Source organism: Falco naumanni, chromosome 9, assembly GCF_017639655.2.
Source record: "Falco naumanni isolate bFalNau1 chromosome 9, bFalNau1.pat, whole genome shotgun sequence".
NCBI classification, from domain to species: Eukaryota; Metazoa; Chordata; class Aves; order Falconiformes; family Falconidae; genus Falco; species Falco naumanni.
In genome coordinates, this window is record NC_054062.1 from 26,703,259 (window position 1) to 26,715,286 (window position 12,028).

A 12,028-nucleotide genomic window follows, 5' to 3' on the forward strand; every position below is an offset into this window, starting at 1 on the left:
AAGAAATAGCAGAAACCTTCATTTCATTGCCTTTATATATTACATGAAGTTTTGGTGGAAGTAATTCAGTTTCTCAAACCATGGAATTCACTCAGCTAAATGTCGCTGGGTAGATTAGACTTCCCCTTTCCCACAGTAGAAATCTTGTTCATGCGAATATAATGTATTAAGGACTTCTACCTATTGAGTGTGAAATCTGCTGGGTATATACTGATATCAGACGATCCTGAACTGGTGAGAACTGTTTCCTTAATAACTGATTCAGGTGTAATGGAGCAGCTGGATGTTGGTATTGTTCCATACATTGTTCTTCTAGTGGTTCCAGTTCTGGGTAGAATGAGCGATCAGACAAACAGTGTGCGTTTTATGGCTACCCAGTGCTTTGCAACGCTAATTAGACTAATGCCTCTTGAGGTAAGCTCAAGTTGTAAGTATACCGAGTATGTGAACTGTTCTGTATCCACTTTTTCACCAGCCACAACATCCAAGCCTCTGACCTAACGAATGATAAATAAGTAACTGGTTTTTATAGATGTTGAGTCCATATCGGGTAATTGAAGATATTTCCTTTACAATGTAAAATGAGTAAAATTGTACCCTATGTTATTAATTTCCTAAACTAAAGTAAAATAGCACTTTGTAAGAAACTAATTTCAACTGCGTACATGAAGGTAAAGTGTATATTCATTAATTTACTGTGTAGTGCTGCTTCTGCTCTTTGTGGCTCAGAAGTCTTAGGAGTTACATGTGCCCTCTCCCTAGGTATGTGTGGTGCTGTGTATGTAGTCAAGAGATGCATAAAAAAAGCAATAGTGATTTAAAAGGAAAAGAAGATGAGATAGCAGTAATAGAAGTAGCGTAGAGAGTGCAGTTACTTACTCCTGGTTCTTAAAATCAAAAAGCCCCACCCTAGAGCTTTGGGCAAAGTATTATGTGTATTATATGATCCAGTAGTGTTTAATCAGCGCAAATTTGCCTCAGCTTTTACTGCTGCTATGACTTGCATACCTCAGACTTTCTAATATTCCATTTCAAGGACTACAAGACTTCTAAGTAACTTATTTTCACCACCAGATGGTAATAGAAGGCAGTTGAGAACTTGCTTTTTCCTAATGTAAAAATGTCAGTTTAATGGGTTTAGTATCTTTTATTATCTCAACTGTTCATTTAGCATAATAGAACCTTAGAATCTGATAACTAGCAATCTGCCTTAAATGGAGCACTTACTTTCTGTATATTTACACTGAAATGTTAAAAAAATGGAAAATGAGCAAAGTAGAAATGAGTTTTGCGCATGCTGCTGTTCATTCCAATACCATTTGCACCAGTGCCCTTCTTTGTATGCATTTAAATACAGTCCTATGGAATACAGGTAGCTTAGATTATTTTTTTGAAATCTATTTTAATACAATTTAGTGAGCCTCTCTTAAATGTAGAATACTTGTTTTATTAATTGCATACATATGCATGATCAGTTCATGTTTCTTTCCCATAGTTATTCAAGAATTTCTTTTATTAGGGCTTCACTTTCTAGTTAAGGAAGGCCGGTATCAGATATTGAACTATATTTTATATATGCAAACTTAGAGTGAAGTAGATATTAGTGAGAGAAAATATCAGTCCTGTTGTGGGATGGTCCTTTGAATGCTAGCAGTTCTTAAATGTTAGGCCAAACAAGGAATTTAGATAACTGTAGAGAGGTTGGAGTCATCTTGATGAAGTTAGGGAGTAGATTGATAGGGACTAGGGAAATAGATGGTTCATGTGGAAATAGTTTACTGAGGAATCCTTTTTTGAGTTTGAAATAACTTGGTAATAAAGTTTTTGTAGACAGTGTTTCACACATGCTTTGTGTGAAAAAAACTTAGAGTGGTGTTTCATGGATGCGGTTTTACTGTTTTCTAAATGGGAAGACCTGTTAGGTCAGCCTTGCAGCTATTTCATAGGACAAACTCGTACAGTTTTCAGTAGTTACAGTGGTGTTATTAAAACAAACAAAATTTCCACTATTTCAGCTTCATGTCCTTGAAGCACGACTTAGCCTCTTTGTTTTGTTACAGAACTATATCTAATCTTTTGTGTTTATTGTTGGCTTTTTATATACTGTCTAAAATGCAAGACCTGAATTCAGCTGCTGGATAAGTAAAAGTGATAGAGCTCTGAATAAGCTTGGAGCTTCGAATCTGTATTTTTGTGTTGATTTCCAGTTGTGAGGAACTGGCAACAAGAACAATAAATGAGTTGAGAGAACTTAGTTATGTTGAGTTTCCTGTCTCTTTATTCTCCATTTCATTATTCATTCAACCACAAAAATGAAAATATGGCTGAGAAGGATTGTAAGATAAATGGTTCAACTTAATCTGTCCTGTTTGATCGATAAACAATCATACTGCAAGCTGCAGTACATTTGAACCACATTAACCGGCACAGTAGTCACACTTCAGACATGTCCTTTTAAAAGGTGGGGCAGGAAGAGCAGTTAACAAATAGAAGTTGTCTGTGTGTGTGTGTACATGCTTGTACCTTACTGGAGCAGTTCTAACATCTGAAATCCAGGTTAGTTTCCCCCCTTCCTTATTAACCACATACACAGTGGAATTATTTGGTGGAGTTCTTTGCCAGGAGCCTTCCCTAAGTGATTAGTAACTTGGGTTTTGAAGTAAAGCTAACTAAAGCTGGAGGTGGCCCAGAAAACTGGGTTGACGGATGTGATGGTGAGAAGATAATCCGTGCCTCTTTTGCTAGTGTATGTTATCAGCAAGCAAGGATGTCTGAGCATATTTCGTCTGCAGATAGCTTCTTTGGGCGTCTGGCCTGGTGTGGGGAGTACCTAGGAAGCCAAGGTCTGCTGCTAGACCTGGAGGGGTTTAAGATTTTCTTTTTACTAATAGTTTGCAACTGCTTGAATTCATCATTGAGATCCTATGGATTTAAGTATCACTCTAGATCTAATTCTGCTAATGTCTGTTAACCTTGGATGGTAGATTGTGGCTAAGGAGAAATGGGTGTCAAAAGATTTGCCAGCCAGCCACAGAGACAGAATAGCTCAGTCTTCGTAAACTCTTACAAGCATGACCAGGATTTCTCCTCTTCTGTGTGATTGTATCAAGTTTTTCAGTGTGTCCTTTGGGGTAGGATTTGTCTTTTGTACCCTACAATCCTGGATGAGTTGATCTGCAAGGAATCAAAGTAGTATAGCACTGAGTTTGGATTTATACAACTGAGAAGACTGCAGATCTTTGCCATTTTAAAATGTCTAAGCTAGTATGACATTTTATTTCTTACTGTCTGTGAGAATTAAGTACTGTAACTCTTACATTACTGCTTTAAAAATATTATCCTAGGCTGGTATACCAGATCCACCAAACATGTCTGAGGAATTAATCAGAATGAAAGCTAAAGAACGGCACTTTCTGGAGCAATTATTGGATGGAAAAAAACTGGAAAACTATAAAATTCCAGTACCAATCAAAGCAGAACTCAGAAAATATCAGCAGGTAACAGCTTATACTTGCATTTTGAAGGATCAATAAGTTCCAGTCTGATACAACTTTATGGAAGGGCAGGAGTTCTTCAGGTGCTAGGTTTTTTTCAGTTGTGTTATGGGGTTTTTGTCTTGTTTTTAGTTGTGCAGTAGGTATCTTGAACTCCTACAAGGAAGAGCAAATTAACACATACCAGTTACACCATTTTTCTTTTAACAATGAGGGGGGTTTTTGCCCCCTTGTCTGGATTCTGTCATTTTTCTGGGGGAATGGCCAATGTGTTTGCTTAGGCTGAGGGTGGCAGCTCACCACTGCAAAACCAGGCCTTACGTAGTGTTTGGCTGCTTATGTTTCTCCCTTTATTCCCTTCTGCTTGGAGTTTATAGGCTGCAGTGGATGCATTTATGGTGGGTAACAAGTCATAGATTGGCAGTGATGGACAACAGAATATACAGAATTGAAGCTTAACTAGCCAAAAGCCAGTTTTTACTTCTGCGGCGTTATGTTTTCTGATTTCAGGATGGAGTGAACTGGCTGGCATTTCTCAATAAATACAAACTTCATGGCATTCTTTGTGATGACATGGGTTTAGGAAAAACCTTACAATCCATTTGCATTCTTGCGGGTGATCATTGCCTCAGGTAAGATTAAAAAAATAATGATCTGCCTTAAAGACTTTAAGGATAGGTTTTATCTATGGTAATGACTCGGGACATAGTCCTGGGCAACCGGCTGTAGGTATCTCTGCTTGAGCAGAGGGGTTGGACCAGATGACCTCCAGAGGTCCCTTCCAACCTCAACTATACTGTGGAAAAACAATTTTTTTCAAACTTATTTTGATATTTTTAAAGGGCTCAGGAATATGCAAGAACAAAACTGGTGGACAGTGTTCCTCTTCCCTCCTTGGTGGTGTGCCCTCCTACGCTCACAGGACACTGGGTGGATGAAGTGGGCAAATTTTGCTCAAAAGAATATCTTAATCCTTTGCACTATACAGGACCTCCTACTGAGAGAGCAAGGTAATGTATTTTGCAGTTATGGCTTGGGTAGAATAAAATACCACACACAGAATTTTGCAGTTTACCGCTACTACTGAAGCACAGTCTGTGGGCATGGTAAAACTTGTGATGGTACCTCAGGAGGCTGAAATAATAACATACGTAAGGAACACTTTAGTTATGATATTGTATTTTTTCTTAAGGTTACAGCACCAGGTGAAAAGACACAATCTCATAGTGGCTTCATATGATGTTGTAAGAAATGACATTGACTTCTTCAGGTAAGAATTGGTTTGTTTTCTGAGGTTTTTAATAACTTAAAATTTTAAATGTCACTTAAGTCTATGTTGTTCTCTTCTAGAAATATTAAGTTTAATTACTGCATTCTTGATGAAGGCCACGTAATAAAAAATGGAAAAACAAAGCTGTCAAAAGCAGTAAAACAGCTAACTGCCAATTACAGGATAATTCTTTCTGGCACACCAATCCAGGTAACTGCTATTCTTTTTTCCTAAGGAGTTGGGTGAGTAGTGGAAAGTAAGCAAGAGATCTGTTTTGCAGTCTGTTTTTTATTGTGCTTTTTAATCAGAGTTGTCTTGTTCGGAGTTTACATTGTAAAACAGCCTTTCATTGCTAAATGCTTGAAACTTTCCCTTTCCCAGTATACCCATGTATAGGGGGATGGGTGCAGGATTTGTGTTACTAATGGGGCTCGAAAGTTGGCAACAAGACCTTCTCTACCACTTGTTCTTTAGTAGCAGGCAGGGAAGGTGAAAGAGCATTTCCTTATGTCTCCAGTGAAATCAGCAAGAAACTCAGCTCTGAGAACTCCAGATTTTGGGGTTTGTCCTGGTGACTTGTCTGTGGAGTATCTGTCTCATCCAGAACTAAGACCAGTGGTGTCTCCTGGGTTTTGTTGTCCAGAACTCAAGGTGTGCCTTAAGACATCGGACACAGTGGAAAGTCCATTTATATGTTAAAGTGCATGTACAGGTCTTTCTGTAACTTCGTTTGATGAAAGAGCCACCGTGTTCCAGGAGCTCAAAATTATGTTGGAGTGTTATGTTTGTTGTGTTTTATAGGTGGTGTTAAATATGTATGGAAATGTTTCTAGTAACTTGTGACAATCAATTACTCTTGAAAATAACTTAACAAATGTTTCTTTTGTGTTCAGAACAACGTCTTAGAGTTGTGGTCATTGTTTGACTTCCTTATGCCAGGATTTTTGGGTACTGAACGCCAGTTTGCAGCTCGTTATGGCAAACCAATATTGGCAAGTAGAGATGCCCGAAGCTCTAGTCGAGAACAAGAGGCTGGTAAGGATTAAAGGTTAAATCTTGGTTTTCTTACTTTGAACTGCTAATGAAAAGAGAAAGTGCTGCCAGTTTCAGCTAAGAGTTTGGTGGGGTCTGGATGTTTTGAATTCCCCCCTGCCCACCCCCTGCCTTAATACTGCTTCCATTGCCTTCACTAGGGGTTCTTGCAATGGAAGCACTGCACCGCCAAGTTCTGCCATTCCTGCTAAGGAGAATGAAAGAGGATGTACTGCAAGATCTTCCACCTAAAATTATTCAAGATTATTACTGTATTCTCAGTCCTCTACAGGTATGCTTAAAAAGTGGCTGGAAGCTTTTTTTTTTTTCCCAGCACAATTTAAGACCACAGTGGAACCACTTCTGCATTCCTGGGTCAATCTGATACCAGGTCTGATGTTCTTTGGGACCATAGGACTAAAATGTTTTTCTAGTATGTTTGAAAACTAGTTTCAGTCCAGTTGCAGTGGAATATTTATTTAGTTTAGTTTCTGGTATCGTTCTACAAAAACATTATCTAGGCATGTGCACGTCTTTTGGAAGAATACTTTCCAAGCTGAAAGAAAATAATTTGCAAGAGATTTCACTGCTAATATTGATCTTGTGCTACATATAAAATAGCTTTCTTTATTTTTGATAATTCAGAACTAATTCTAAAAATGACTTTGTCTTATTTCTGTTGGGGAAAACTTACTCATTCTCTTCTCTGGGGCCTGGTCTACAGGTTCAGCTTTATGAAGATTTTGCCAAGTCTCGTGCCAAATGTGATATTGATGAAACAGTTTCTTCAATTTCATTGAATGAAGAAACTGAAAAACCAAAGCTTAAAGCTACAGGTCATGTATTTCAGGTAAGATTTCTTCAGTAATTTTTACTACCCAATTAGTTTATTTCTGGCAACTGTATTTCTGGGTTTAATAAAAATGAAAGTCAAAATAGTTAACTTATATGTTTGTGACCATCTAAGTAAGATATTTAGATTTTGGATCAGATTGACTGGAATGTGATATATAGCTATTATGTCTAAATTATGGTTTGTGTCTTGAGTCATATAAAACTATCTTAAATTGTTCAGTGTGTTCTGTTCAACTGGTGTTCAGCTATTTGTAGATCTTGGATACTACTCTCAATTAAAAACTGATTATCAAAAGCGTAAAACCTTAAAACAAGAGGGAACTAATTTTGATCTCATCAGTTGTTACCCTACAAAATTAAGATTCCAAGACATGAACAAAAAAGTTTCCTTAAGGTTAGATCTGAAGTTATGAAGGCTCATAACGTTGTGAAGGTTTTACAGAATCCAGATTAAGTCTTGGCTACGTGGAAACAATAATGCTCAAAGGCTCTGCACAGCTCCCAAACCTGTGTGCTATATCCCACACTTCGATGAAAGTGTGGGAAATGGTAGGTTTTGTACTGTTCCTGCAACAGGCACCAAGATCGTTATGCACGGATACAGTTTGAAATCCAGGTTTTCTTAATACAAATGTGCAACTCTATTTTAATGAAAGTATACCCTACAGTCCAAATTGTGGAGTGTGGCTGAGTGGCAGCTACACCTCTTTTGTTCAGTCTTTTTCTGTAACTACACTGTTGCTAACCATTTCTTTGAACTTAATTTCCTCAATAATTAAAGGCATTGCAATACTTGAGGAAGCTATGCAACCATCCAGCGTTAGTGTTAACAACCCAACATCCAGAATACAAAAGAATTACAGAGCAACTTGCAGCTCATAATTCATCCCTTCGAGATATCCAACATGCACCTAAGCTGTCAGCTTTAAAACAAGTAAGTAGACTTGCATGTTGTGCCTTAAATTTCCTAAATGCATCTCTATTGATGCTACAGTTTAGAAAGTTTCATTTTAAGACTTCATCAGTATGAAACCTGATCTTAAAACACTAGTTAAGAAGTAAATGAAATAGACTACAAGGGTTTTTTTAGGCATATGCCCTATTTTTCCTATTAATTCAAGGGGGTAGGGGGGAGGCACAACCTTGCTTCAAGGTGATGAGGATTACATACTTTTTGCTGCCTTGTCAAAAACCTTGCTTGTATTCTGTTTTGTACTCTGTCTCTCTTGTTACAGAAGAACTTTTCTCCTAATTATAAGGAGAAATACACAGGAGCCTGTTAGCTTGATTAAATATGGAATGCAATCTAACTTTAGCTAAAGCAAAATTAAGAAATTTACTGTTCTATCGACTCTCAATTTTTTCAGTTTGACAGTGAAACCTAACTTTGCATTACGACATTTAAGTGATTTGTCACTTACAGACTTCCGTCTATAGTTTGTTGTTTCTCTTATTTCTACTTTTGGTAGTCCGTCAATGTAAGCATTTACATGAGATCTACCGTCATTTAATAATCTTTTACTTCAAGCTGCTGCTAGACTGTGGTTTGGGGAACGGTGGATCTTCAGAAAGTGGTACGGAAGCAGTTGTGGCCCAGCACAGAGTACTCATCTTCTGTCAACTTAAAAGCATGCTGGATATAGTGGAGCATGACCTTCTCAGACCTCAGTTACCTTCAGTTACTTATTTACGATTAGATGGCAGCATACCTGCTGGTCAAAGGCATTCCATTGTTTCACGGTAAGTATATCCCCTTGTAATCAATATGAAGCCAACTGTAACAAACTGTATTATTTATAAGGTACAAAATCATTTTGTCTGCCTCAGAGCAGTTGAGGTTCATAAATTCATTAAGGGTGGGAAATCTCATTTAAATAAACTTTTTGTTTTGTATGCAGGTTTAATAATGACCCATCTATAGATGTTCTTTTGCTCACCACTCATGTTGGTGGATTGGGACTTAACTTAACAGGGGCTGACACAGTAGTGTTTGTGGAACATGACTGGAACCCAATGAGAGACCTGCAAGCCATGGATCGGGCACATCGCATTGGGCAGGTGAAAAACTTCATTTCCCTTAAGCTTGTTCCCTGGCTGAACTCCTGTTTCTTTGAATTTGGATAAAGTTGTAGCGTATAATAAGTGACATCTGGGGGTTTCCACCAAGCTTCCATTCATGCTATTTTCTTGCATATATGCCAGAGGTTGAAGTGTGTGCTGTCTTACCCTATCACCAACTCTGTACACCTCTCTTCTGTACTTCCTGAGCTGCTGAGGTGAGGGGAGGGCAGAATCACCTTTCAGTGGAGGAAGAGACACGACTGAGACACAGAACTGAAGGGAAGCCCCACAGGGTTGTTCTTCTCTGATGCCTGGACAGGGAAAGAGTGATTGCTGTTAGTCTCCCTCTACAGCTGTAAAAAGCAGTGAATTCTTAATTTCCTGAGTACAGATGCAATTGCAGGTGCCTCTGCTATATGCTGGTGTAATCTCATTCTTTTCGTCTAACATCAGACTTACCAAGTACAATTACTGAAGGATAACTCCAAGCCAAACTGCTTCCAGACTGTCCATGATGAGTACTAGAAGGTTATGCTTTTTATCTTAAGTGTGCTTTTCTTTTTCAGAAACGTGTTGTTAATGTGTATCGCCTGATAACCAGGGGAACTCTGGAGGAGAAGATCATGGGGCTTCAAAAGTTCAAAATGAATATTGCAAATACAGTTATCAGCCAAGAAAACGCAAGCCTACAGAGCATGGGAACAGAACAGCTTCTTGATCTGTTCACCCTTGACAAGGTAAAGAACCGTTTTTACAAATACCTACCAAAAATAGAGTAACTTTAGGGAGAAGTTTTTCTTTAAAATGTAAAATTTAACCATACTGACACTTGGAGTTGGAATGATGGATAGACAGCTCTCTGAAAAACAGGAAATGGTATCTCCCCAAAAGAATCATCAGACTTGGAAGAATTTCATGTAGTCCTGAAAACATTATTCTGTATATTAATTGATTTTTTTGTTGTTTTTTTTTGGGTGAAGGATGGAAAAACTGAAAAAGCAGATACCTCTACCTCTTCTGGGAAAGCATCAATGAAATCAGTACTCGAAAACCTTGGAGAACTATGGGATCAAGAACAGTATGACACTGAATACAGTCTTGAAAACTTTATGCATTCATTAAAGTAACCATCATATATTCATAATACAACTGCTGCTAGTTCACTTATTTTTCTGCTGATATTCAGCAAACTTCAAAGCATATATAGTGAACCTTTAGCTAAATATGTAAATAAACTTATTGAAAGAAGAATCTCCAAAAGATTGGCACTGAGTAGTGTCACCTGTTTCACTGGGGAGTTACTGTCTTAAACGTTTGCACTGTATAAAAGAACTTTAAACGTAAACATTGTGAGGTGGTTTGAATTTTACTTGTTCTGAACAGCTGCAAATTCTTACTTGGTAGAAGAATAAAACAAAGCAAGTTTTTACATATGTTAAGCGTTACTTCTGTTTGAAGTTAAGTCCACCATTATTTCTTTCTGTATCTATAATAGTTTTGTACAGTTGTTTCAGTGAGTACTTCAGGTTGTTCAGTGTACATTTTTCTTTTAAACATGACTTGCTTTTATGGTGTATTAAAAAACTATTTTCAACTTAAACTTTCATTCAGATCATTTCAGGAGTTGTATCACCAGAGGCAAAGCCTAGAAGCCTTGAAATTATTGAATAATTAAATGGCACTAGGTATGTGCACCCACCTTTGTATATTGAGTATAAATATATTATGCTCTTCAGTCTTTTGACACCATCTTGAGAGAACAGCTGACTTGAACTTTTTAAAGTAATGAGCTATATTAAATACAGGTAATGGTCTATTTGAGGCCATGTTTGCATCCTGTTAGCAGGGGTGTACTTTTTTAATTTATCTATAAGGCTAGAATATAGCCGCTTTGAGAGATGCATGTATTCATTACGTTTCAATCCTATATATTTTTTGTAACTAAAAGAGGAAATTAAATATACAGACAGATGTTTTCCAGAAGTAGATTTTACACTGTCTAGGATTCTAAAATCCATGCTAAAGTGACTGTTTACTAAACTGATGCATGATTTAAAGCCTCTTAAAGGAATAGGGAGGATTTTTTTCTTTAGGAGAAAGCATATATAGAAATACCTACATTCAGTTTGAGGGAATTGAATAGTTGAAATTGTGTAACGAAGATAGTAAAGGACTTTTAATAGCAGTGAGTGAGAATAATATGGCTGTATGTTATGCAGCTTTTTATAAAAGGGAGGCAGTAGTAAAAGTGTGTTTCTAGGTGTGCATATGTACCAGTATATGCACTTTTTATAAATATTAAATTATAGATAACTTACAGCAGTTGTCTGAATACATAGAATATATGTATAAATATAAAACCTAAGGTTTGTAGCTTGCTGTGTGCTTAAGCATCAGAGCTTAAAAACCACCAGAGACCTCAACTATGTAAAATAAGATTGTTTTAGAACAATATATATAAATAAAGACTGTTCTGCAGCATTGGAAATGAATTAATGTCACATTTCAGTAGTTATGAACTGCCATATTGTAACTAAATTAGCATTCCATGGAAATAAACAGAACTGGGAATATATGACTTGTATGTTGCCTATGTCCATGATAAGGTTTTCGTCTGTAGAGAAGACTTCTTCACTGTAGCTGACTAGGTAAATAAATGAGGCTTTTGGAAATTTCAGCTGGATTACTAGTATTATATTAGTTCACCTGTGTTCATACGTAGAATATTTGTTGTGCTTTCAACTGATGATCTAACTGGGGGGAGAGACAAGATGGGGCTTGGTGTCTTGTTTGCAGAGAAGTTATAATGCTGGAATACTGGGTACTTTAAGATAACTTGTTGCAGTAATCTGGTGATAGTGCCCAAGAAGAACAAGATATTTGAAGAAATCTCTTGTTTACTTATAAAACACTGCATATGTTTTGCTTCAAGAGGCTTATCAGTTACAGTGGTAGGATGCTGCTTGGCTCCTGTTGGAAAAGAAATACACAGCAAAGGACTGCTTTAAACCAGTTGTTTATCGCACAGTTTGCTGTGCAACCATAATACTCCTAGTTGTGGCTCTCTTGGATATGACATCAAAAAGTCCTGCACCTGGAAGACAGGGGGAACAGAATTTAGAATAGTTGTTTCAAGACTATTATGTGTACTGAGTGATCTTAAGTGTTCTGTAAATTAATACTTCCAAAATGGAAACCAGCAGGAACACTGCATGAAGTATATAAAAAACATTTTTAGTTGCCTTAATGTTTAACTAAGAGCTTTTCTGCATTTTTCTCCAAGGTAGCAGACAATTGACCATGGTCTGGCTTGTTC

At 37.3% G+C, this 12,028-nt stretch overlaps 1 protein-coding gene across 2 annotated transcripts in view; it reads left to right on the plus strand.

The window, feature by feature from the left end:
• BTAF1 (B-TFIID TATA-box binding protein associated factor 1) overlaps positions 1-11,287 on the plus strand; it is a 47,310-nt gene extending 36,023 nt beyond the window's left edge. For both annotated transcript variants that reach the window (XM_040605636.1, XM_040605637.1), the window contains 14 exons: positions 266-414; positions 3,345-3,497; positions 4,005-4,126; positions 4,337-4,504; positions 4,687-4,764; positions 4,845-4,974; positions 5,658-5,799; positions 5,958-6,088; positions 6,521-6,646; positions 7,433-7,585; positions 8,180-8,391; positions 8,550-8,709; positions 9,279-9,449; positions 9,693-11,287. In XM_040605636.1, the coding sequence (XP_040461570.1) occupies positions 266-414; positions 3,345-3,497; positions 4,005-4,126; positions 4,337-4,504; positions 4,687-4,764; positions 4,845-4,974; positions 5,658-5,799; positions 5,958-6,088; positions 6,521-6,646; positions 7,433-7,585; positions 8,180-8,391; positions 8,550-8,709; positions 9,279-9,449; positions 9,693-9,839 (2,042 nt within the window). In that variant the 3' untranslated portion in view covers positions 9,840-11,287. The remainder of the gene's footprint in view (positions 1-265; positions 415-3,344; positions 3,498-4,004; positions 4,127-4,336; positions 4,505-4,686; positions 4,765-4,844; positions 4,975-5,657; positions 5,800-5,957; positions 6,089-6,520; positions 6,647-7,432; positions 7,586-8,179; positions 8,392-8,549; positions 8,710-9,278; positions 9,450-9,692) is intronic.
• The last annotated feature ends 741 nt before the right edge of the window (positions 11,288-12,028 follow it).